The sequence below is a fragment of the Tiliqua scincoides genome, chromosome 16, assembly GCF_035046505.1.
Source record: "Tiliqua scincoides isolate rTilSci1 chromosome 16, rTilSci1.hap2, whole genome shotgun sequence".
Lineage (NCBI taxonomy): Eukaryota > Metazoa > Chordata > Lepidosauria > Squamata > Scincidae > Tiliqua > Tiliqua scincoides.
This window is the reverse complement of record NC_089836.1, coordinates 5,707,452-5,733,760: the sequence shown is the minus strand read 5'-3', so window position 1 is coordinate 5,733,760 and position 26,309 is coordinate 5,707,452. Positions and strand designations below refer to the sequence as shown.

The 26,309-nt window shown below is 47.4% G+C and overlaps 1 protein-coding gene across 7 annotated transcripts in view; it reads right to left on the bottom strand.

The window, feature by feature from the left end:
• Window positions 1-5,938: 5,938 nt before the first annotated feature.
• The window catches only part of RALGPS1 (Ral GEF with PH domain and SH3 binding motif 1), a 140,937-nt gene continuing 120,566 nt past the window's right edge, over window positions 5,939-26,309 (bottom strand). For 2 of the 7 annotated variants that reach the window (XM_066610614.1, XM_066610615.1), the window contains exons 13-22: window positions 20,089-20,215; window positions 19,137-19,288; window positions 17,587-17,638; window positions 16,532-16,594; window positions 14,533-14,613; window positions 11,320-11,425; window positions 10,361-10,453; window positions 9,994-10,099; window positions 8,476-8,567; window positions 5,939-8,136 (exon numbers count right to left, since the gene is read on the bottom strand). In XM_066610614.1, coding sequence (XP_066466711.1) covers window positions 8,107-8,136; window positions 8,476-8,567; window positions 9,994-10,099; window positions 10,361-10,453; window positions 11,320-11,425; window positions 14,533-14,613; window positions 16,532-16,594; window positions 17,587-17,638; window positions 19,137-19,288; window positions 20,089-20,215 — 902 coding nt within the window. In that variant the 3' untranslated portion in view covers window positions 5,939-8,106. Of the gene's footprint in view, window positions 8,137-8,475; window positions 8,568-9,993; window positions 10,100-10,360; window positions 10,454-11,319; window positions 11,426-14,532; window positions 14,614-16,531; window positions 16,595-17,586; window positions 17,639-19,136; window positions 19,289-20,088; window positions 20,216-26,309 lie in introns of those variants that run through there. The other 5 variants (XM_066610616.1, XM_066610617.1, XM_066610619.1 and 2 more) reach the window with 5 other exon arrangements.

Genomic DNA, 26,309 nt, shown 5'->3' with positions numbered 1-26,309 from the left:
CTGTCTAAACTCTGTGTGTGTGTGTGTGTGTGTGTGTGTGTGTGGGTGGGTGGGTGGGTGGGTGGGCAACAGAGAAAAGGAGAGCGGATTCAAGAGTAGCAAACAGTGATTGTTGTTTCAGATGCAGAAAAGACCTTGGATATTGAAAAGAAGCTCCGTCTTGGATCTACTGATCTGATGGCTACTCCTTAGAAGTTACCAGCTCATAAAATACGACAACAGCAAAGAGATGCAAAACCAACCTGCAGAAAGGAAAAACTACAGAACTCGTACTTACATGTGAAGTGTTTTATCTCCTGGAAAGTATAAGCAGGTATGGAGACTGGGAGATCGGTTTAATTCAGTTTAAATTCTGTGACAGCCCCAGAACAAGCTAGCGATTACCAGCCACACTCACGCTCCTCAGGGCTCGTGGAGCACCAGAAGCATTCCACCCATCAGATGTGTCTAGAAAGTTGCTGATTGTGCGGCGCAGAAATTTTTCGAGCCTTTGGTGCAGTTTTGCCATTGGCTGCATGATTGTGTTACAGCAAACAGTAAACAGAATAGAGTGCTGGACTCAGTGACAGAAGCAGCATTAATGATTCTGAGCAGCCAAGTGAGATGCATGTAAATAGTCAGAACGGGCCAGGAAGATGATGGAGGGTTTATGAGAGACAAATCAATAAAAGCTTTGTCACCATTACGCAGCTCTTAGCGCACGTATCCTGAAGGCACTTTCTGTGCTCTCTCTCTCCCCCTCCCTGGAGGACTTTCTCATGAATGGATTGAAGAAACTCATCTGACAACAGTTACGTACTTTACTGACCAGCTACCTCAGAGCCCAATCCTAACTGCCCATAGCGCAGGCACTGAGCTCCAGCACTGGTGCTAGGTGTCATAAACGTGCCATAGAGCACATTTATGGCACTGCAGGAGCGCTGGCACTAGGCCAGCACCAGAAGGATGTTGCATGACTGCTGGAGGAAAGTGAGAGTACCAGGTGGCAGTGTAGCCTTTTGGGGTGGAGGGACGTGTGAGGAGGGCAGAAAGGGTAGAGGGGTGGAGGGACTGGCAGAGTGATCAAATGCTTTTAGTAATCAATGTTTTTACTGTGCGTTTTTACTGCTGACTGCTGTGTATTTTATATTGTTTGTTTTTCATTGTTTTTATAATATTTTTAATCTGCATTTTATATTGTATTTTAATGTATTGATTGTTAGCCTCCTTGGGTGCCCTTTGGGGAGAAAAGCGGAGTATAAATAAATAAATAAATAAATAAATAAATAAATGTGTACACCTGTGGGCTGGGTAGAAATGGGTTGATATGAGTTTCTTGAATAAACCCCAAATTCAACTTTTCTATGCATAATTTTCTAAGCATCAACCATGTTTTGGAAGGGTGACTGATAGCCCAATCCTATCCACACTTTCCTGACAGTAAGCCCCATTGACTCTAATGGGACTTACTTCTGAGTAGATACGCATAGGATTGGGCTGCCAGTCCCTTAATATCAACTGATGAGAACTTCATTATAAATTATAAAACAAAAACAAAAATTAAGTACCAAACCTAAAAGAGATAATTAATCATTAGGCAACTATCAAAATACTAAGCTAAATGGCAGAGTTGTTTTGTTTTTTTTTAATTTTTAAATTAAAGCTGCAATGCAGCCCCGAGGTAAGGAACAAATGTTCCCTAACCTTGAGGAGGCCTCTGTGACTGCCTCCTCACCACAGAATGCAGTGCACTCCCCATTGGCACAGCGGCTCCAGCACTGGAAAATTGGATAGGATCAGGCCCTTAGGAAATACTACTTTGGACAAACCTGAAAGGTCCACTGCAAAAGTTTGTTTGTCTGACCGTTTGTCTGACAGACACGGGTTTCAACAAGTGTAAGATCCTCAAGCCCCTTTATTGTCTTGTGCACCGGTAACACACAGAGGCAGCCCAAATTCCAAAAGGAGCAGCAGTTCAATCACTTGTAACAGCTACATATAGATGTTTGCGCTGTATAATGATCTACCGAGATGAAGGTCAAGGCAGTAATTTATCCAAAGTTTCTAAAACAATTATAGCAACTTATATAGTATCTGAGGGTCCAATTACATGTTGGAGCAAATGTTGACGGTACACTCAGTACACAATAATAATCTACTGGAACACCACCTTAACCATAAAGCGTACATTTTTCTATCCTTTTCCTCCACCTAGCTTCCTGTAAGTAATTTCATTCATTTACCTATTTTTACCCACTATAACCTGCCCCAGTCCTTTCCTGAGGGGTTCCCTCCTCTGCCAGCACACTCTGCTGAAGGCTTTCACCTGCCACCTTTCACTCACCTGAATATTTTTATTTATTCTTCACCACCCTTCCTCTAAGGAGCTCAGTGTGGTGGACATGCTTCTTCCCCTCCTTTTGTCCTCACAACAACCCTGTGAGGCGAGGCTAAGAGATAGTGACTGGTCCAAAGTCACCCATGGTTGAGTGGGGATTTGAACCTGAGATCTTCCAGGTCCACGTTCAACCACCTGAATCGCTACACCATCCTGGCTCTCATGAATAGTTTCTCACCTGAGGATCTGCTATTGAACAAGCCAAGTCAAACCAATAAGAACAAAATCGGTAGACTCCTTCCAGACCTCACAGCATCAGCTGGCTGCTTCCTTCAAATTTGCATCCAATGATGGATTCCCCCTTCTCACCCTTCTTAATTCTATTGCTTCTGTTAGTACCTGGGCATCTGCCTCTCAAAAAACGGCAGGACAGACCATGCCAACATATATGGTCATTGTGCTACTGTATTGTCAGAAATTTATTGCACTGATAGTTAAGGACAGAGAAAGATACAGGTTGGAAAGAGTGGAATGACAGTGTTTTGTGACTCCTTCTATAAAGGGTGAACACAAAGTGTGCGACACCCCCCCCCAATCTGGAGGAGAAACCCCCAAAGAAAAAAAGCAAAAGAGTCACCTGCAATCTCAAACTCAGAGCTAAACCTTTAAAAGATCTACCTGAAAGGTTGAGATTAAATGATTAAAAAGGGCTTCAAGCTGTAGGCCTCCTACCTCAGCTCTGAAGAGTCAGCCAGAGAGGGGTCTTTGGCGGCGTAGTAATCAGGCAGTTTCAGAGAGGAGAATGTGGTCCTTGGCTTTGCGATAACCAATTCTGCAAGGAGTGGGGCAGGTCCTTGTGGAGCACACTACTTTCCTGCCCAGAGCAAGGTAGGTTCTTATCAGTCTCTTCTTCCCCCAGCCCTGAGGCACTGCCTGGGACAAGTTGAGGATATTACAGGTTGTGAATCTGCATTGTAGTGTGCCTCGTTGACGAGCTGGTTGGTTGTGACCCATGAACTGATCTGATCACAGCTTTTTGACAGAATGCTTGTGGTTTTGCTTTCCGCCTCATGTTTTTCTTTTTTCCCCACCAATGTTCTGTTGAAATTCAATGTATGCGTGACTAGTTTGCTCGACACACAAAAGCAGTGTCATGTACTTGCCATGGATCTTGAGCATGGAGCTATCGAAGACCAGGGTGGTATCTCTGACCATTTCCACCCAAGATTCAGGACTGCGCCTGGTGTCACCTTTGCCTACTTGTCCTTTGCAAAAGCTTGCAGGGAAGCAGCTACAAAATGGCTGTAGGCACTGGTGCATGGCTAGATGAGAAGCTGTGCTGATCATTCCTCCACCCATCACCAAGGCCAGGTTTTTCTGCTCCGTCATTGCCTGGTTCTCTCCTGCTGCACTTCACTCCAGTCAAGCATCTTTACAGAAAGGCCTGAAAGAGCCTCTGAGCTTGAACTTGTCTGCCTTCTCTATCTCAGGAGCTTCTGCCGAGAATTCCTGCACAACTTCAGAGGAAACCATCTGAACAAAGGCTGAAAACTTGTTTTTAAGGAAAGATATAATCTGATTTTCTTAAAAATTGTAACCCACAACCAACTTTCCACAGAAATGGACAGACTTTTAGAAGTTTTGGATTAACAACGAAAACCGACACAAATTGAACAAGGGTAAAAACCCTGCTTGGTTGAAAATGAAGTTTTAGAAATACGTATGATAAGGCGTTTAGATGATTGCATTACATATATATTATCTTAGATATGATATGACATATGTATGATGAATGAAAAAAGAATATTAAGAAGTAAATTTAGAAGAGGAATTGATCAAGACATGTAGTAATTTATTAGTTTTAGTGATATATGATAAATGATATATGATTTCCTGCACCCTTTGTGTTTCTTTGTGTAGTGAAGTGTGTTATGCTTTTTGTGTTATGTGTATTTGTTTATAGTTGTTTTTGAAAAAATTAAATAAAAAAAGAAAAAAAAGAAAGAGAACTGTACTTACTTTTTACATTAAAGTTATTTTTTTTAATTAGTGAAACAATCATTATCAATGTAACAAGCTGAAAAATACAGCAACCTGATAGAAGACTGAGGTAACAAAATACTTTGCCAAAAACCAAAAAGACTCCCACACGAGGGTTAAAAGTTCAGTGGTTATCATGAATGAGACAATTCACAAGAGTTTTTAGAAAGAGGCCTTACACAAATGGCATGCGGTGGAGCTGCTGGAATACGACCACTAAAAAAAATAGTGCAACGGTTCTCACAAGAAACAACTTAAAATATAGAAATTGGTTCACATCACACTGTGACGAATGGGTTGGAAATTGAGTACTATTGTCTACACCTCAACTGAGTGCTAATGGGAAAAACATGCATTTTGGCACTAAGTTAATTGCAAAATTACACACGCGCTAATAAATTAATAATAAATAATATTGCCTCAGTATAGCTCATAGCTTTCACAAGTCATCAAAACAATCGTCCTGAAAACAATTTGCAGACGTGGCTCTGCTCCGATCACTGAGAAGAGCGGAGCGACCAGTGAGCACAAGGGCTGCATGGGCGTGTATCAGAGACACGCAACGCTCTGGGGATCAGGGCGCAGAGCCTGTGACACCCCTTGTTGGAGGGGACGTTTCAAAGAGTACCAATATGCATCACTTTATCATTTAATTCACAGTAAAAGGTGCACTATAAAAAAAAAATCAGTAGCTAAGTAGAGTTCATGCTTTTATAGGAAGAGAACCATTTAGATGTGGATTATGCTACACGATGCCCATATTCTACCATTCAGTCTTCATCTTCTCCAAACTCCGTGCAGCAGGGCTGCCTGTATTGCTGAATACTGTACTAGTTAGTCCTTTCACACAAGTAGTTCCATCGCACAGTCTTCCACGTCCACCAGGCAATACTATCTGTACAAGGGATTCACATTGTGGTCGGCCATTTGCATCGCCGCTTCTCTGAAGAAAAACACATTCCAAATGCAATTTGCAGAGGGACCTTCAAGTAGCTTCATTCCCAGGAATTTTCCTCCCTCTGCAGATGCATGCAAGATTCATTCATTAGAAAACTCCCCCCCCCACCCATGGATGTCCCAATGACAAATGTCCTTCTGCATTCGTGCAATGTCGGATCAAGGCCCCTGGTAATTCCCGGTCCAAATTCCTTCCAGATGAGGAGATGGATGAAAATATGGTGGAGGTGGGGGGAGCCAATTCTTTTGCGGGGGGGGGGGGAAGGGAAGAGTCATTTTTCCAAGACCAAAATACCCTTCCTTGCTTCTCCATGAAATAAAGTTAAGAAAGCAAAAGAGGGATTTGCTCTCTTGGAGCACTTGTTCTGAAAGTGTTTGACAACCAACTATTAAGTAAGTGTCTTTACTCAGAAGTAAGCCCCACAGAGTTCAACGAGACTTACTTCCTAGTATCCATTTAAGATGGCAACCTTTGTTTCCACCACTGCTACCTATGCGTGGCTGCTGGCTGCTCCTGCCCTCTCAAAGGCACCTAAAAAGACTGTAATAGAGGCTGGCTTGTGCTACTGACTTGTAGAATGAGTGAGCACTGGGAATACGTTTCAAGATTTAAACAGGACTGTTGCAACACTAAGCGCAAGGACCTCAGTCACAGGTGAATCCTTGAGCAAGCCCACCTTGCAACACATCCTGGGCAGTTTGGCTGTATTTGTTTAAAACCGTACCTGGGGGAAGAATCACCACACCGGCCAGTGTCTCTTTGAACCTCTCGGTCACACCCAGCCATGTGGATCATTTTCTTTCAGCCAAGAGTCTGACTCACTGGTGACCTGGACACTGTCATTGTTCCCTTTGTGTAGCTCTTTGGCAGCATGGAAAGGCCCTGCCCCTGTATTTGGTTTCACCATTTCTCAGATTCATCAGAGCGGGTGTGCACTCCTTGTGTTTTTGGCATCCTTAAACGTGCACAGGGTAGAATTCAGAAATTTGCGGCGACCAGGGAAACAGCAGCGACTGAATGCAGCTGCCGGAGGGATCCATCCTAGTGTTCTCCAAAGTTGTGTAGCGGGGTGAAGGGTGACGTGACATGGCAGGGAGTTACAAGACGGGCCAGGAATTTCTCCTGCAGACAGATGGGGTTAGCATCAGCTGCATATTCCTCCGCTGTCACTTCTCATGGCAAATCCAGAGAAGAATCACCCCAAGTTGTAAACTTCAAGCACCAATCTGTGCAAGACGGTCATGCAGAATGATGTCCTACCACAACGTCTGAAAGCACCCACAGAAGACCCTTTTCCCTCTGCCTAGGCCAGAGCTTGTTCTTGGACTCGGAGCTATTCGCTTGTACAAAACCAGCCTTGGCGCTGCCAAGGGCCACCAAGCTGGCCACGTAAAACAGGTTTCTGGGGACACAAGTGCATGAAAAACTTCCCCATGCCCCTCGTGGGGAGCAGACAAGCGGGCGTTTCTTCCACCGCTGGCTTCACACTGGGTTTCGCTCTCAGGACTGTGACACAGACGTACACACGCAGACACATCACGCAAACAAAACACATTTTACATCAACAGCTGCTTCCAATTCAACAAAGGTCCAGGCAGATCAGCGGACAACAGCCCCTCGTGGCCACGTCTTCACCTGCAGGGCTCTGTTTGCCAGGAACGACTGCTGGCTCTCCTGCAAAGAAGAAGCTCTGCGCCACTCGGCTTCACTCTGGCAGGCGTTCAAGCGCCCAAGTGTTTGTTTACGGGCCTTTTGTTCAGAAATGATTTGGGACGGGAAAATGACTCCGTTGCTCTTCCCTTGATTAGTGGCGCCTGAACGGCGACTTTCTGCGAGAAAAGAGGAGGCAATGCAATACCGACAGGGTAGGCTCAGCATGGGCCAGGCGTTCTGTGATCTGGAAGGCCCAAAACCAGCTTGGGGGGTGCGGGCGACGCTTGGCGCAGCTGGACAGCCGCCACAGCTACTAAAGTAGAAAAGCAAACCCTTTAAGGCAAACATTTCTTTTGGGGTGAAAGAGCCCAGGAAGAGCCTTAACACCAAGTGAAATTCAGCAGCCGACTTTTGGGCTGCCTGGGCACCCTCAGCACAGCACAGCAAAGCAGCAGCACCAATGACAAGAAAGCAATGCTACGCAACAGGTGGGCATGCCTTGTGCCAAAATACACATTTCCCAAATAGCTCAGGGAGGGACAGCAGTTTTGTCCCCAGGTTTGATACAAAATCGGAGGCAGCCACATTGCCAAGCAACTCAGTGCACTTAAGGTTATAAAAATGTTGTTCCACAACGTCCTACTCTAATTGACACTCTGCAGCAAGTTAACACTGTCAATTGTTTTGTGCATTAGAAGTCATTGAAAACCCAACATGGGCTAAATGTCGTTCAGTCACAGAAAGCAGCTCAACAATAAAAAGAGCAGTTAAAAAAAAAAAAAGGATCCACAGAAGACGTGATGCACAGTTTGTGGCAGAACAGAAATCCACGGCAGCCTGTGACCACGAAGCCAAAGTCCAGGACTCCAGGACCCCGTGTGGGGCAGGATGCGCCTTCCGTCGGTCGGAACCGCCTCTCTTCCAGCGCACTGGGATCTGAGATCCTGTCCTAAGGACAACATTCACTCTGCTTTGAGAAGCTGCGTCATCGTTACTTTCAAGTTATACAGAAAAGTGCTGAAATGGCTGTTACGGACAGCTGGCTCTCTCCGGAGTCTTCTTCCTCTGTCCTCCAATGGGAACAGTCCTCCCATCCTGCAGTTTGGCACTTGAAGTCACACCATGTACTCGACGCGAACTATTCAAATGACATAAGGTTGGCAGGTACCTGGCAGAGGGAAAAAAAGAGTCAGTCAGAGCCTACTGGAGTCTCTGGCAAATCTAGCATGGATGGGAGGATCCAGGCAGAAGCCTCTTTTTTCAAGCCTAGCAGAGGAATTAGCCTGGCGCCTTCCTTTGAGTTGGGAAGGCGCAACGAGAGAAGCCAGGTCTTCCCCATGGGTGCCCTCATCCCACACCACATCCTCACCCCTCTCTCTGGGCTCCCTGACAGCCACTTGCACACAAGGCACCACTGGGAAAATGCAAAGGTCCATCAAGACGCAACCACAGGGCTGTTTTGGGGCTTTGCACTCCGCCTGAGAATGGGGCGGCCGTTCTTGCCCACCTGAGGCCTGTTGCTCCTGCACGCGTCGTCCAAATGCTTGTGCCACAGTATTGCGTGAAACCTCGATCCAGTCTGAAACTTGTAAACATTGCCTGTAAAGTTAAAAAAATAAAATAAATCAAAACTCCAAAACAGGGCGCCAGAGTTTCAAGAAACACAAAGAGCAGCAAGAACTTGAAAGTTTGGTTTCTGCTTTTTGCTTTATCTTAGGCCACTGATTATCTGGGCAGAGAGCAAATATTGGCAGAGCGAAATGGAACAGGCGCCAGTGAGCAGGAGAGCATGGCAGATCTGCTACACCCAAGGGCCATTCTTGGCATGAAGAAGTACTGATTTGAATGCCTGCTAGCCTGAGCTTCCAGGCCAGCCCCTTTGCTTTGCTTTCGGCAGACTGAATAATTTGTCGCTGAAGAAAATAATTTGGTACAAGGGTTGTGGGCTTGTGCCCCACATTTCAACAGGCAGTAGGGTCTGGTATGGCTTCTGTGAGTCAGAGGAGGCAGGAGTATCCACTGGCTCTTGCCATGGCTGTTTTCACAGCAATTGGCCCAAACAGGTGGTGCGATACTGGTGGAATCTTGAGTCTCCTCCAAAAACCACCTGACCAGAAGAAAAAATGCCCCCTTTTGCTAAGGGGTCTTCCCCCACCATTTAGATAACTCACCAGCAAGCTGCAGATCCATGCTTAGGTGGGTACAACTCTAAACGCACCGACCAGCTCAGGGAACTGGGGGTTGCCCAAGGAAAATGACTGGTGGGAGGTTTATAGCAGACACTAGGAGATGCTACTTCATATGCTGCATCATTAGTCTGTGGAATTCACTGCTGCAAGGTGTGGTGGGAGCCAAGATGGCTTGAACAAGGGGTTAGACAAAGTACAAGTGGGTCACTGTGGAAGACAGGCTGTTGGGCAGAGGCACAAAGTCTCAGGGATACCTGCTCTTAATCTTGATAGCGTGCGGCTGGGAAGCAAGGGAGCTCACCTCCCCATGCTGCAGTAAGAAAGCTGGGCTGCTGATTACCCAAAGTGTTGTGGATTTTGACATATCTGACAGTGTATGATCCTGGCTGTCAACTGGTAGGCAGTCAACCGGTCCGTTTTCCAGGCCAAGCCTTGAACCTTTTTTCTGGGAGGGGGGGGGGAGAAGGGCAGCCTGGAATATGAATAAGGAAATGAGGCAATGAGGACCAAAAGCATCCAAGGACAGGATGGGAGGCTGAGGAAGCAGCCACTTGGATAAGTCGTCTCCACCTGAAATCAGCTCAGCACAACAGTGACTCGGGGTGCCCTGCTTCGAGTACCACCACACCTTCCAACTTCTACACAAAGGAAGAGGAAGTCCATGAGAGGACTCTCTGCTGCGCAGGGGTCTTCTCAGATGCTCCTATCCGGCTTCTCTCCATGTCACACGCTTCTAAGGGACAACTGTTACAAAGAGGGTTCACCCAAGCAGAGGAAGTCTCGCTACTGCTCGGCACACAGAACTTTCTGAAGGAAGCCTAGTTTCAAATGCCCACCTTTGTCTGGGTTATTTAGCTGGAAAATATCAGGGTGTTCTGGATCATCAGGTAGTGCTACCATCCAGCCCACAATGGACACTTTCTTTCCTGGAGTAGATTTATACTGGAAGAGAGAAAGGCAAGGGAAAAGAGCAGTGAGCTGGGATTGGCAGCAGTCGCTCTGGGCCACATTCTGTACTCTAGGACCGGCACATTCCTAGTGTTGGTGTTCCCCCAACACCAACTAGGCAACCGGCACATTCCTAATGTTGGTGTTCCCCCAACACCAAATGCCCAGGAAACACTGCTGTTGGGTGCCTCCCCACCCAGATGTGTTTAAACCACATGCTTGGGTCTCTAGAAACGAAGGCAATTCTTTGCTTACATGCTTTCTTTCAGTGCCTCTCAACGACTTTGCTCCAAAGTAGATCAGAGTAGATCCTGAAAGGGTAACCCAATATCTAGTCCATGAGGAAAGCTACGGACAAAAAGGAGGAGATAAGGAAGAAAACCTTTAAAAGCACCTGTAAGTCTGCAGAACTATTTAAAATGAGTCCTCTGAGGGTCACCTGGAAAGAGACCATTGGCTGGCTAGAGGCTGCACTTCCTTGAGGAATCCACACCTGGCTCTCTGCATTTACTTTGAAAACAAGGTTCTGTGCTGCCCCCTGCTGGTGAGCATGTATTACAAGGCACCCAGTCAACTGTGGTCTGCATGATTATCAATGTGTCCTCCTTATTTTAGGGCCAAGCTTCTTACTTTCTCTCCTTCTGACTTCTTGGGCAAGCCTGCCCTTTCTGCTCTACCTGCATCAAGCCACAGCCTTCCTTATTAAGGCTTGGAAAAAAGCTGCCACCAGGAAATAGCTCGTGTATAAATGCCTTTGGCTTGACACACTCCCAATTCCTCCTGACTAAGACTGCCCCCTAGAGGCAAACGGGGAGAAGGTCCACATCAAGGTGAGAGGGGGAGAGAGGACAAACGGGCCCAAAAACACAAACAAAGAGGCCAGGAGCTACAGGAACATCTCCCACGCTGGTCCACAATTCCTTTTTCTAGCTCTGTTTCCTTTATCTGGGTGACCAGGTGCAAAGGCAGATGTAGAACATCAGGCAAGGGATGAGAAGATGTGCGACCCGTTGTGTGTTGGGGTGTGAGGTGCATGTGCATCATGGACCTTGCAGCTATAGAAGAACCTGAGGGGTGGCCCCTTTTTCATGTGGATGGAGCAGCACTTGCTACCAGTAACAGTCATGACTATTCTTGCAAGGCTGCAGTGTGTGGCAACAGTCAAGTGAACCAGATACAAAAACAACACCCCCCCCCCCCACACACACACTCACTGTTGGCTTCCTGCCTTCCTTCAGCAACGTCTTTCTTCTCAAAGGCCCCTCCATGGTCACCACTCCCATGGAACTCCCCGAAGTGCAGCTGCAGGCCCCTGTTGGACTGAACCAAGAAAGACCCACACGCTGATGAGAGCAGGCAAAGAGGGGCCACATTTATAGAGGAATTTCCTGCCTTGGATTGTGCAACCCACACGGTTCTAAACGTGGCTGATTTTCCCCCTTTATTTAAATTATGGAGTGTATGGATTAGCAGTGTGGCAGAATTTCTCAATCTTGTCATTTGTGATGACAGTATTCCCATATTAAAGCATAAGCACCTGGACCAAATTCTGGCAATCTCTCCCACTTCTGTCTCCTGAGATAAAAACTCTTGCCCCCACCTGGACTTGCTGGGACAAGGTGGGAAAGGAGCAAGGCAAAGAAGAGAGGAAAAAACCTACAAAAAATGTGGCGTTCAAGAAAACCCTGCTAAGCCAGGAGGCGGGGCTGGTGGGGTGGCTCCTCCCCTTGGAGAAGGACCCTGCATGTTGCTTCCAGAGGAGGGGTCCTGGAACATCCTCCAGAAGACACAGGAGATAGTGCATCCCAAACCACTGGTTGGAATAGGACGGTTAAGAGAATTTGGTGACCAGTCTCAAACTCGCCAGTCTTTGGCTTTGTGGTTTCATGACACGCAACAAACCTGCCATCCAGGTGAGATATGCCAGGTGAATAATTGGTGAGCTGGGTGAGGGCATCAGAACAACACTAAAGGAATTATAGTCCCCAGAACATCTCTAAGCAGACTCTAGCCAGCCACAACATCTCTTGCATGAAATGTATACTAGATTAGCAACACATTCAGGCAGGGCACACCGCTCAGGGGTAGAAGTGCATCACGGCCAAGAGCCCTAATCCAGCATTCTGTGCACACTACCTCGAGATACACTCATGGAACTGCACAAAGGACTTGTGTCAACATCTGCAAGTAGAGTTATCCCGGCTGCTGAATATGGGAACAGCAATTGCTTGAACTACATCTACTAATTTCATACTTGCGTCTCTGTGTGGACAGCTCACACAGCTCTTTCTGCACACAAAAATCTGTTTCTGCATGTTCAGCAGTTTCCTTGTGCCAAGGTTAGTGCCTAGATACCCATCCCTTTCCTTCAGCCTGCACTGGTTGAACACACACTGGACTGAGCAGAATGCTTAAAAGTGAAGCAGATTTTTGTGTGGCAAACAGATCCCTTCCATTTCAATGCAGAAGACTTTCTATTCTTGGAGCAACATGTTCCTGCGAAGCAGCCTTGTTTGTCTGCTGCCGCAACACCAACAAGAGTCTTGTGATACCTTAAAGACAAACACACTTATTACAGCAGAAGTCTTCACCAGCCAGAGCCCACTTGACGCCCGAATATAATTTTGAGTGCCAACAGAAGAACATGCCCCAGATTTAGATGCAAATCAATACACCTGGAAAACCTTTTAGAATTAAATAGACCTTGCATATGATAGTGTATTACAAAAGACGTCCGCTTGTCTGGCTGATATCCGAGCCAGTGGCATCAGCTGGCTAGACACAATCACAAGATGTCATTTGGGATGCTCTTTAAAAAAGGTATAAAAACAGAATGAGATAAAGGTGGACGAAATAAGGACTGAAATGGAAAATGCGCTCAAGGGAGAGACTGTCAAGGAGGCATCTTTTTTCTCATCCACGCAAGGGCTCACGTCACCTTTGCCAGAGGCCTTCCTCCGGCCTCCACAAACAAGTAGGCCAGTGAGCGGATTCAGTGGTCGTTAAGAGGAAGAGAAGGAGCCCTGAGATGATGCGCAGGAGACAAGCAGCCTTTTCTTCAGGCTAAACTGCACACTCACAAGACTGTTTGAGCCAGCTTCCCCTTTCTATCCGAGTCACAAATGTGTGAGCTTTGTGCGGATTCCAGCTGGCGGGGAAGCTGCTGGCACCACATTCTTCCATCACTGGGAAAAAGTGCGTTGGTTCAGCTTTCCTTTATGACGTAAGAGGGGGCACATTGCTAATCAAGAGGCTTAGAGTTTGAATTATGCAACCCTGCCCTCACTCTTGTTTTAAAGACCTGCTCTTGTTTTAAATCAGCTTTTTGACTCAGGTCAAAAGACTTGTGGTGATGAGACTGGAATAGGAAAAAAACAGCTTGATACCCAGCCTACTTCACTCTGTCGTAAGGCAAATGTTCTAAAGTGGAGCACAAGGAAACAGTGCTTTGGGGAACCCATTCTTCTTTTTCTTAGAGGGTATGCAGGACTACGTACTATGCAGCTCAAACAGAAGGGCCCTTAAGTCCCACCCATGTCAACAGGACAATTAAGCACCTGCTTAAAAAAAACAAAAAACAACTATTGTAATTTACATCCTGTTTCTACATTTTATTTATTATGACGTTTATATGGGACTCTAACAGCAACACGATTCTCAGGATCTCAGTGCTGCCAGGGGGAGAGGGATTTTCACCTTACCTTAGGCCTCTGTGGGGCTCCCCAAGCCTCCAAAACAGTAAAAAAAAAAAACTCTTTCAAAAGCCACTTCCTGTTTTTGACTGAAAATTGGAAGCGGCCTTCAATCAAGTTTTTTAAAAATTGTTTTGGAGGCTTGGGGAGCCCTGCAGAGATGTCTTCAGGGCTCCCCACACCCTCCACCCCAGAGGCCAGCAGTGGCTCAGGTGAAAAAGCCCCCTCCCCCTGGCAGAAGTGTGATGCTGGGGATCGCATTAATGCCTCCCTTCCCGCCCCTTAAGGTGCCAGAGCTAAGAGCTTCCCAGGCTGGTGCCGTGACCCTCCAGTTTGGGAACCACCACCTTAGACCATTCACCAGAACCCTGGGTTAAAGATCTGCCCAAGTCCCTGCCTTTGAAACCAAGGAGGCGCTCTCAGTGGGAGAAGGAAGAAGAGTAGCCAACATTTATGCGAAGCATGTTTATATGCGGTACAGCATGTAAACATGGCCAATCATGCTTCTGTGGTATGGAGGTGAAAAGCTTACACCGATGAAGAAAGCCTAAGCATTCTCCTGGCTATTGCTTGCATGGAAGGAAAGTCTTTGAGCAGATGGAAGAAGTGAAAATAAAAGACAATGCTGTTTGAGACGAGGTGCTTCCTTTCTTAAAGAGCGAGAGGAAAACAGAGGCTGGAAATCAGAATTAACACCACAGTCTAGGGAGAGACAGACCCACCACCTAGTTGTACCTGTAGACACAGCTTCGACTTCTGGGAGAATTCCGAATTGGTACCCGCCAGTTGGGTCCCAGCGTGGCGTACAAACGACCCCTGTTTGTAAATTTACATGTGAGTTCTTTTCTTATTGTGCAGATAACTGTGGCAACATCCAACAAAACAAAACACACAAGGTAAACGTGAGACACACAGACTGTACGTGACGCTCTCGACAGCTGGGACGTTTCTTTAGTGAGGGTGTTATCGTCCAAGAACAGGGCTCATTTTAACACTTATGAAAGCACAAAGCCAGCCTGAGTGACAAAACTACAGGGTGCGCACAGGGAATGAAGAACAGAGCTTGGTGAAGCAAGCGGTGATGTTCCATCGCACTGAGTGCCACTTTAGCTTTCGTTTCCGAGGTCCGGCGATATCTTGGAGTTGCGCTGGGAACACAAGAGCTCACAGGCAGGCAAGATTTGCCTGAATTATGCAGCGTGCGCAACTGACAAGGCTCTTCACTCTCAAAGAGGCAGCACAGAATGTTCAGAACCTGATTGCAATGCCAGGAATGGACTGTGGGAAATGTGAAGCACTCAAGACGACCGGAGAACAGCTCCACTCCTGCAGGGTGCATTGTCACCTCCCTCGAACAACCCCACCCAAACCTAAAAAGGTCTAGATCCAGGGGCAGGCCTCCTGCCAGGTGTGTCGCTCACAGGTGGGCCTAAGTTCCTGTACCTTGGCCGGGTGAAGGTAGCTGCAGGCAGACTTCCAGCCTAGCCCAGAAATGAGCCCCTGGCCTCCCTGCCTGACCCCAACTCCGCTGTTTTGCTAGCAACCCTGACAATGGAGGCAAAGCCCAATGAAGCGGGCAGACTGTTAGCAGAACAAGATACGCAGCCAGGACACTTCAAACGCAGGGGGTGGCAGTTTTATCATTTCTGTTTTATGATAAACAGACATGTTTATCAGGCTGTTTTATCAGGCTTGTTTCTGCAAGCCTGAAAGCGTCACACTTAAGATACGAGGCTCTCTCAGTCCCAAAGTCTGAGCCCTCACTGCCTCACTCAACCATCCAAGCCAAGATGCTCAAAAAGTGCAGCTCTCCCAAGGGCTTCGGAAGTGGTTTGCCTGGAAAGAAAGATGCCCAGGTGAGAATGAAATGAGTCCTCCTTTGCAGTTCTTGCCACCACGACCTTGGAAAGGGGCTGTGTTAGCATTTGGCATTTTGTAACATCCCCAAGTTAGCAGTGAGAAAGCCGACCATGAGAAGAAGCCATCGCCACTTCTTTAATCTAGCACAAGCTCAATGTTCCAATGGCACTGCATGAAAAATTAGTTCTTTATTTTCAAATAATGGTATGGCTGCTAACTCGAGTTCTATTTGGATTGGAATCCAACTGAAAACTGCAGTACACGGGACGCTTGTTGTCTAAGCACAAACCCCACTGTGGCCTCCAGCAACAGTCCACTTTCTTCCGATAAGAAAGGCAAGAAAAGTTGGCATTTTGTAAGGAGGATGCAACATCCCATATAGGAAGAGAAAATGTATCCAGTAGACATGAAACAAGATATTGTCGCTTGCTCACAATATCCCGAGACTGAGAACGCTGGAAAGTTTTTCTGTTGTTCTTCATAAGTAAAATAAATCAAGGGATGGAAAGATCCAAGAAAAGATGAGGTGAATGACAGCAAAAGAGTAGACGCTAGACTTGCATACCTACTGGAAATGGGTTTTGCCCCCCTGAAAATTGCCTTTGATTGAACAAAGATGAGCAGCAGTATTTTGGGGACAAACACAAACTTCCTTAAAATTTTGCCCTGCTAGCCCCATAACTGTCTGTCTGTCTGTCTTGCTCTCACAGGACAAGTAATGTATCTACGTTATGCCTTGGAGAATGCAAACTCTCAAGTCACACCAAACTCCACATTAAGCAGATAACAACGGACACAAAATGTCATCTCATTCATAAAGTGTGGGGAGGGAGGTTTGTCCAGGGACCGGATTGGCCATGGCATGGCAACTGACCTTTGCTCTCTGCAAAATCTCTCTGATGTTCTTTCTACAGCACCGGGTGATTTCAGGCACTTGCTAAAGAAACAAAGGCACAAATAAATTCCTGCCCAGAGATCCCAGAAAGGACACCCTGTCCCTGCTCGTCACCAGTGGGACTGTCGCTCTATGGGCCACTCTGTCTGTGGAGAAGGAGTCTTTCCCGTGGGCAGCGGGTAAGGGAGGAAGATGAGGCAGCCCCGCCTGGCAAAGACCACCTGCCAAGCTCTGTTTTAGCACACTTAAGCAATCCAGAACAAGGAAGCAGAAGAATCGTTTTAAGACAGAACAGTTCCCCTACACAGCTTTCAGCAGGATCTTCTAACATTTAACCGGTTGTGCTACACTGAACGTGTGGAAAGAGCTTTGCAATCGTGCTCCTGTGCACCCTCAAACTCTGTCACAGGAGAATTCGCTCATGGAGGAAGGAAAGTCGTGGAGCAGTGAATCACTCCTAGCAAGTCTGTTCAAGTCTCAGTCTCAGGGTCTGAGTGGATCACTGAACCGCATTTCACCCTGAAAGAAACCTGTGCTTGGTGGAGCTTCTTATAAGGGTTTGTTTCACTATTCAGCACAAATGAGCTTGTTTTAACGAGAATGCTGCTGGCAAAGGACACCTCTCCAACTGGCTTTTATAGGACTGGGAGGTGCAGCGAAGACTGTTTAGATCAGGAGACAACAGCTGCGCCTGCACTCAATTTCACTTCTAAACCTCTTACAGCGCAATTCAATGCACCTTTACTCAGAAGTACGTCCCAGTCTATTCAGGAAGTCTTACTCCTGGGTAGGTGTGCAAAGGATTGCAGCCTTAGTGACAGTTTTGAACGGAGCATTTTTTCCCCCCATTTCTTTGCATGACCCAGTCAATCACTAATAACTGGTTGTTTCCAGTGAATCAGTAATTTCCAGTTACTGAAATTGAAACTCTGTAATTAAGGGCATCAATAGCAACATATAAATTGCAGTGAAACGCAGGCAGTTTCTGCACCATTAGTCAAAGATCACCATTCACTGACAAAGACGAGACTCACCTCTCAAGGCCTGAAGAGGGCTCCTCACTAAATTCTGAGCTTTCACTGCTGCCTACAAAAGGAGGACACGGAGGTGTTAGCAGGTCTAGAAAAACCACCCCAGGAACAAGTCCATGCACCTTGCGAAGCTTCCCAGCACAGACCACAGAAGCCAGATTGAAAAGACCAGTGTTAGAAGTGATGTTAGAAACTGTGTTTCCCCCTGAGGAAGATATTGCCCAAGCCCACCACCAGGGTGTTGCTTCCTAGCAGCAGAACATCTAAGCCGGGTTTTACCCCCTGCACACTGCTGTAAGAGTCATTCCATGGCTCCCGGAGATTTATGTTGTGCTTGCACAGTACCTTCTGGTTATTACCACTATGTCAGTGTTTAAACATCATCTCGCCAGGCAAAGACAAAGGACAGACAACAAAGGGGTGACTGATTTTCCTTTAATCGAGACAAAGAATAGGAAACATGAAGTTTGGTGCCATGACAAATCAGCCTGACGCCCAGTTTTAACTCACTGTCCACTCATGGTGTGATCAGGACTTTTAACGAATCAATCGTTGCCCATTAAATTTACTCAGCAGGGAATCAAAAGCTGGAAATATGATAGATAAAAGCATTCCTTCCCCCTACTTAGTGGTTTGGATTTTTTATTTTTTTTACTTTTGTTCAGGCCCTCGGTTCAAAGCAAAGCCACCACAGCCAACTCCCGGAAAGCTCCTTTCTGTCCAGCTGGGTTTCCACTGCTGGGACATTGCGCGGTGCAACAGAGACCTGTGAGGGCTGATCAGGTGATATGTGATGGTGGCACTTTATCTGCATTCAGGTTATTAAGTGATACAACCACAGGGCATCATGCATTTCGAGGAAGCAGGCGCTTTTGTATGGAAGCTCATGCCATAGCCATGGGAGAAATGTGTCCTTTTGGCCGCTACAGCCTATCAGCACTGCTCTTCTACAACTCCTGGTGCCGGCCACTAAGCACCTTTCAAACCAGCAGTTTCTTCCCTGACAGCCTTGCCTGCCAACACAGCACACCTTGTCTGCAGCCAAAGTTCTCCTTTACGCTAAGTGTCACGGAACACCCTTCCACTTCCTGCGATGACTGCTCCCTGCGATGACAGCAGTCGGTGCTGTGCCCCTGCCTCCTACGCGGCACTCCTCGCCCTTTCAGGCTGACTTGGACGGTCACGCTAGCAGTTCTTCTGTTTTACGGAAGTGCCGACGCTACTCGCAGGAGAGGAACAGGCAACGACTCGACACTGCCTACGCCGCGGCTGCCATATCCTAGCGAGATCATTAGTTATCTGCCGATATACTTGACAGAATTTGTGGAGAAGACGAGCCACCTCTGGGCTAGTGAGAAGCATCTCTTTCTCTACTGTCCAAAGGGAAAATCTGTTTCTTTTGGTCCAAATGTCCCAGTGACGCTTTGTCTGCAACTGAAAGGAGCTTCTCCTGATTCTGATTACTAGGCGCTTCTCTGAACTCTGAAGCAGAAGACACAGACAGGCAGAGAAATCCAGCAAGACTCTGGTGTATCGAACCGCTGAATACTCACCTATGGAAACACCATTGGTGAAAACAGAGTTTAGTGTGTGGTTTCTGACGGGACTGTGGGACTCTAGCACACTGTCATCCAGCAGGTGGCGCGGCTTCTCTGTCGGGAACGTCGCGCTCTTACTTTCAACTACACTGAACTGACACATCATACTGGAAAATGGGAAAGGGAAAAAAAGGCAGAGGTTCTTATGTGATCTGACAACATCCATTCACTCCTGTTTTTTTTTTTTCACATGGGCATTGCCTCCCTATACAACGACCATAAACATCAGCAAGTTTTTTAAGTGCCAGGTGGCCAAACTGAGCCTCTCACGTGCTCCTTCTCTCAGAACAAGGCTGCCTTAATGAGACCATCCAAGAACCAGGTTCTAGCAGCCCGTATGATTAAGCTGCTCCTGACCTAACACAGATGAGGGGTCTCAAGCTCTTCTTTGGATGCATCTACAACTGCTGCCTGGACAGACTGGCACAGACCCCGACACACTGTCGCCCCTGTTTCCTATCCAAGTGGATTTCATAATGTGATGCTGGGCAAGCTGACATGTCTTCTGTCTATTTCAGTCCAGCTACTTCTAATGCTCAACAGGATGTGGAAACTCTGTCCGCAAAGCTGACGCCTGCCACTGCGTTCACCTTCCCCAAGTCCTTCTGTTCTGCTTACTCCAGCAATCGCAGGTCAGGCCAAGCCAAAATGTGCTGGGCCTGTAAAAGAACACTCCGGCAATTCATGCCAACAACTCCAGTGCCCACAGAAACTGGGCAGAAGAGGGGCACCAGGGTATACCTACAAGTGGCAAAAAGTTTAGGACCTGAGGTCAGGCCAGGAGGTTCTGAGGCAGGAGATTCACTACTAAGAGGGGGGTTACAACTATTTCTGGTTTCAATTGCCAAATCAAATCTTAACGATGCTTTAACAAGCCGTAAGATCTAAAGCAGACCGGAACACCCACTTGTTTCCCAGGCTGTGACTCTTCCTGTGTCGTGGGACAGGAGGAGTGGGCAGGCTGGCTGCCACCGAGGCATCAGGACAGGTTGGTCTCCTGCTGAACCTCACAGCTGCTGACACCTCTGACGGACCTACAAAATAGAGACCAATTAATGCTAAACTGAAGCCGGGTAAAGACAATGCCAGGGGTCTGTCACTCTGTTCCTTAAAGAGCCGAACGGTTTTGTGGAAACAGTTGGGAGATTATGTGGGGGAGGGAGGGAGACGGGGAGGGAGACAGCATCTGCTTCAGAGGGACAGTCCCTGTTCTCAGATGGCAGGTGTGCTCCCAAATGCTGCTTTCTGCCTGCTTGTGTTACACCATCCTCTCCGATGCAGGATCTCTCCACTTACACCAAAATAGCAATCGGTCTGATCAACTATTTCTGCACATCATTTTGATGACAACGTCCCACACACACACACAAATTCTTGGCTGCTCTATGACAGAGATCTGCCAAAGGCATAACAGCCATGGCCAGGAAGATACTTCGGGTGTAATCATCGATGTCTAACAAAAACATATGCTTTGAGTTAGCTTCACAACCCTATTTGCCTGTAAACAGTTTGTTAGTACTGACTCGTAGCAGGAGTATCTCAGGGAGACGCAAGGCCATTTCGTGTCACTCAGAGCCAGCTCGATGTCAGCTCTGGGAGGCTCTTGGTGCCAGGAGGCCACACGCTTGAGGCCAGTACTGTTCTGTTCTGTTCTGAAACCTTTATTGGCATGTCAGAGGCCAGTACTTATTCTAGATGAGTGGAATGGCAGAGAGCTAGCAAGTTCTCCAGGGATCTCCACAGACGGGATGAGACCAACTCCCTGGGCGTGTGGCCGCCACAGGATTAGCCCCGGGTAGACTGAACATCTCTGCCAGAAGCACGCAAGGCTGCTTCTGCAAAAGGCCACATCTCTGAAGGTCCCTGACAAGAAATGCTGCCTGAGGACTGGAAAGAGGTCTGCTCCCACCTCTTGGCATTGCAAGTATCTGCTAAAAAGCTTCACAAGAAGGCTGCCGGCTACGTGGATTGTAGGATGAGAAAAGTCACTCTGCTTCCAGCCTCACCTAAGGTTTCTTGTTGAAATCTTTCGGTTGGGATAGTGGGGTGGCAGGGACTGCTTTCAGTGTCAGGCATATCCTGCAGGGAAAGCCTCCTCTGTGAGAAACCTGAGTCTCTAGACAACCATGGCAGCAGCTTTCCAGAACCCACACGCGCGTCAAAACAGGTACATGTGTGTGCTCAGCACACCAGACAAACCTAAATGCAGGCTTGAAGCTCTTGATACTTTCTGCAGAGAACATTCCAAATGTTCTGAGCAGCCCCATGGATGGCTCTCTGCTACGGCAAAGGCCGGCTGCATCTAGAACATGTTCTGACGTCCCATACTTGGTGAGAGCTGGGTTTAAAGTCAGGCCAGTGCCAGGCAAGTCATCCCAGCAACCGCAAACATACGAGAGTCCCTCCTTCCTCAGTTCTACTCAGGAGTTCAAGACAACAACTAACACGATCGAGAGAGCAGCATATCCTTCAGTTGGAGACTGATGTCCAGCCTGAAGTTATAACATGGTGGAAAGAAGTTCAAGGTGCTTCTCCTGGACACCGTCTTTCACATGAATTTCTCTGGGTCTTGGATTCATCACCCCCAGCTTGGGCTGCATCAGTGGGGCAGATAAGTTCTAGCAGGGGCTCCCTTTCATCACCAGCTAAGGCCTTGTGCCTGTAGGCCCCTATTTATCCTGACTGACACAAAACAGCAACAAGAATGGGGGAGAGACTTTTGGCTCTGGGACCTAGAGAAGAAAGGGAATCAATACCCTGGGTCGTTTCTCAGACAACAATCAAAACCAAGAGAAGTGTGTCCTGGCCTTGCTCTCCACTCACATTCAAAGATGTGTGACCGAAGGGGCTGCCTGCATACCCTGCCCTCTCTTATCACCGGCAGGCCTTCAAGGCCATTAGCACTCAAGGAGGGTGAGTCACGTTGGCAATCTGCAGCTTCTGAGAAGGCCTTTTATTTAAAGGTCACGTATCGTTCCACAGTCCTTAATCAGGAGTGTAACCACAAGCACACACTGGAGGGTGTTGCAAGAAACTGTTCTGAACATGTTTCTGTGGGATTTTGAGGACCAGGGGAGCTTCTCCCCCCATTGCTCTTGGTCCTGCTCTCCCCTCCGGCAGAGAGTGAATCAGCCATGAGCAAACCAACACACCAGCTTGCGCAGCTGAAGCCCTTGAAGGGTCTAGTTCAGTCTTGCCATAATGTTGCCAAACAAGGTGTGTTGATCTTGTGGTAGCTTGTCAGCTGAGACAGCACCCACATTTTGGTAAAAACTTGACAGAGGTGGCAGTGAAAAGAGGGGCCAACAACTCTTAATCTACGAAGCGAACATGGATCCACACCACTGTGTCATGTGGGGGGGGGGGAGTGCAGCTACTAAGCAAAGAGGACACTTTATCTAGGAACTAGCCAAGGGTCAAAGATGCAGACGCATCATGTACACCCAGGGCTTAGTCTTTAACAGCTTTCGTACACAAACAAATGGGAGCACTTCTTCAGCCAGTCTGAGCAGAGATAGGATGCCAGATAGGTTCTGCCCTTATCATAGGAAAGACAGCAGATTGTTTGCAGCATCCCCAGTGCACAAGCGGCTGTGAAAGGATGAAGACAACCAACCCGCAGGCGCTGCTGTGGTCTGAATCTACATGGCCAGCCTGTCCCACCCCCCACCCCACCCCCACCGAGTTATACTGCATTCAGACCCACTTCTCCTTGGCATCAGCACAAAGGGCACAAAATATGCTAAAGGTCTGAGAGACTGCGTGGGTTCAGCGAGGTCCTGTCCCAGCGTAAGCCCAGATTTGGCGGCAGAAGGTGGAGGGGAGGCCGCTGAAAGCAGAGCCCCACGTCATCACTGGCTCTGACTGCAGCGACAGCCTGATGGGTCAAGAAGAGGTTTGCCAGTTTTTGCTCTGCCTGTCCTTATTGGTTGGCAACCTTCAGTCTCAAAAGACTCTGGTCTAAGCCTACAGCACCCGGTATTCCCAGGCGGTCTCCCATCCAAGTACTAACCAGGCCTGACCCTGCTTAGCTTCCAAGATCATGGTAGAAGCCTACAGCACCCAGTATTCCCAGGCGGCCTCCCATCCAAGTACTAACCGGGCCTGACCCTGCTTAGCTTCCAAGATCAGACAAGATTCTTTGCAATGCAACTTGACCCATACAAACGGAGCTTCCACTGGCACCTGAATCCTCTTCCTCATGTTGCCTAAGGGAACTTAGGGAACTAAGGGAAACCCAGCACTGACCCAGAGAGTGACCAAACCCCGGATTTTGAATACAGCGTTGGACAGAATAATTTTGTTTCTTGAGTCAACCTCAGACTGAGACATTTTGATTTTTTTCTTCCAGATCACGCAATGGCTTGTCATTGAATATTCCCCCCCCCCTCGTGGTCCCCTTTGAGAAATTAACCCTATTCTGAACAGAGTCTGTTGCTCAACCTTAGCAAGAGGCTTTGCGGTTGAGAAATAAAACCTAAGAAGCGCATTGTGCCATCACTGCAGCTCCTCTTGTAGCAGCAACAGCCCTGCTCAATGCTAGCCTCCTAGCAGCTCTGAGATCATCAAGTAGTTCTGGTTCCTTACTCCCACAAAATGACGTCACCTGTGGTCCGAGTGCCCTCCTGTTTGCTAGACCACCACCACATCCACTTCTAGCCCATACCAGGACTGACACGGGAAGAGACAAGCTTGGCTTTCATTACTCCTGATAACACAGACATGAAAATAATGTTTAAAAGGTATTAGAAGAGCTTTGCAAGCTGTTTATGTTGGGACGCTTGAGACGAGAGCAGCAGAAGCTGTTTAGAAAGCTGTGGCAGGAACACTTGGAAAAGTTGACCATGTCGTTTTAATATCCCCAAGGACCTCACTGTTTTTTCCTTTGCATAATTTTTCCATGACTAATCATTCTAGTGCAGTGAATGAATGGTAACTTATGCAACCCTTTATTGGAACACTGAGCCTCCCGAGTGAAAGGTTCTAGTTCACCCATTCTGTCCTTATAAAACAAAAACAGGAGCTAGCAGATCTCACACGGATAGGAGAACAGCTGACAGGGAGGCAACAGATCTCATCCCTGGAACAGGGGAACGAGTAGGGAGACTTTTAGAAGGCGTTTGCAAAAAACACATCCAAACAGGAACCGTAACTTAGTTGAAAGCCTTGCTCTCTCTCTGCAACTATCTCCATTTCCTTCAGCTATCAGACCATTAATTTTGCCACCTGGCCACTGTTAAACTACGTGACACACTCTATACAAGCACTAGCCCTGTCATGTTTTGGGTTTCAAACACAGCCTTTTGATACAGACGGATGCTGCAATTGCTGGACAGAGACCCCTTGCAGCCTGGGCCTCTAAAAGGAAAGTCGCTGCTATCATGGCTGGAATCTTACAACCATTTCTCAGTCACAACTCCTGATTCACCAGTGTAAAGATACCCAGCAAAGAGCCAAGTCCACCAGCCTCCTATAATGGGACCCAGGGCAGCTGGCTTGCAGGGCCTTTCTGCTGTCGCTTCCTGAACATGATTCTTCCCAGATCGCTGATTTCTCATAAATAGCATCTGAATTTTGAAAATGTGGATGACCACATCAGAATCCAACCACTTCCTCAGTCATTCCCCAAAGAGATAAATCATCAGTAGTTTACAGATTGCACTTCCTTCCCTCTGTCAACGTCCTTTGTGGTTTTGCTCCCACAGGAAAATCTGCCCAGGGAACGAATCCCAAAACAGGGCCACAAGGGAGCACAGACTGTTCCGAAGTCTCCCTTTTGCCTCGGATGACTTCCAACATATCAACAGGATGTCATCAACTTGGTGTCATCCTTTTCATGTCCTTCTGACACACAACCGGGGGCGTCTCTGTGGCCCATACAAGTGGGAATGTGTTATGCGAACTACCAGGCGCCATCACCACAATCTGTTGCACTCCATGGTTTCAGCACAGACATCGAGACGGCTTCTGCAACTACTTTGGGATCCTCCCTTCCCCCTTCTTGACAAGCTGCTTCTGTATTTCAGTTGCAATTTAGTTTCAACATGACGGCAGCGCATCTTTCCCTGCCACATTTTTCCCTGACTAGACTTGCGGCTGAGCGTGGCAACTGTTGTTAAAAGGAACGTCACTGCTGATCAGATCTGTCTAGGCAACCTGACATCACCTGGTTCCCAAAAGCAAAAACCCTCCCACAATGATTGCTCTTTGGCAGACGGCCTTCTGTTACCTAGAACTTCAAATGTGATAGTTGGAAGGGACCTTGGAGGTCATCTAGTCCAACCTCCTGCTCGGTGCATAGAGAGTTCAAACCAGTGATGCTGTTGCCACCTTCCCCTCCTAGATCCCCACCAGGCTGCTGCTATGAAGGACAAAAGGGGCATGTGTGTGGAGCACATCTTGAGTTCTTCCTCCATTATCCAAACTAAAAAGTCAAGTCTCTGCCAAGAAGTAGTTGGCAAGAGGCGTACTTCCCCACTTACTGGACAGTGTTTGCATTCCTATGCATTCCTATCATGTAGAAAGACATATTTCAAAGAAGTTTGTGTTCACCATCTGAAAAGCAGATACTGTACACGAAACCAAAACAACGTTTATAATAAGAAAAAAAAACAACTGCCAACCAAGGAATGCAGAGCACATCTTACAGATGTATTTTCTACCCTGTCCATATATCTAGCTAATTTCATGCTGGCAAAAGGTTCTGCGCAATCAGCTTGGTACTTTGAGTGCTCTCATTACACCCCCCCCCCAAGCACTGCACAGTGAATTACACAGCACTGCTTCACAGAAGAACTTGTCTTTGGGTAGTCTGTGCTTGAAAGATCTATTTACTTCTGTAGAACTGCGTTCTTCCCTTTGGGAGACCATCATTTGCTCAGGAAGGGCAACAATTTGTAGGCTGATAAACATGCCCGAAAGCCCATGGCAAAAGGAAGTGAGCCAAAGGGCTTTTGACATCTGTAAGCAAGAGGCAGAATAAGAGACTACCCTGAAACGCAAAGGGCAAGGTTTTCAGATTGTTCTCAGATCCTGGGAATGGGGGAGGAAGGGCTGCAAACAAAATTTCCGAGGCCGTCTCCTCGATGACTACCAGAAAAGAAGCCACCAAGGCCATGGGGACACAAC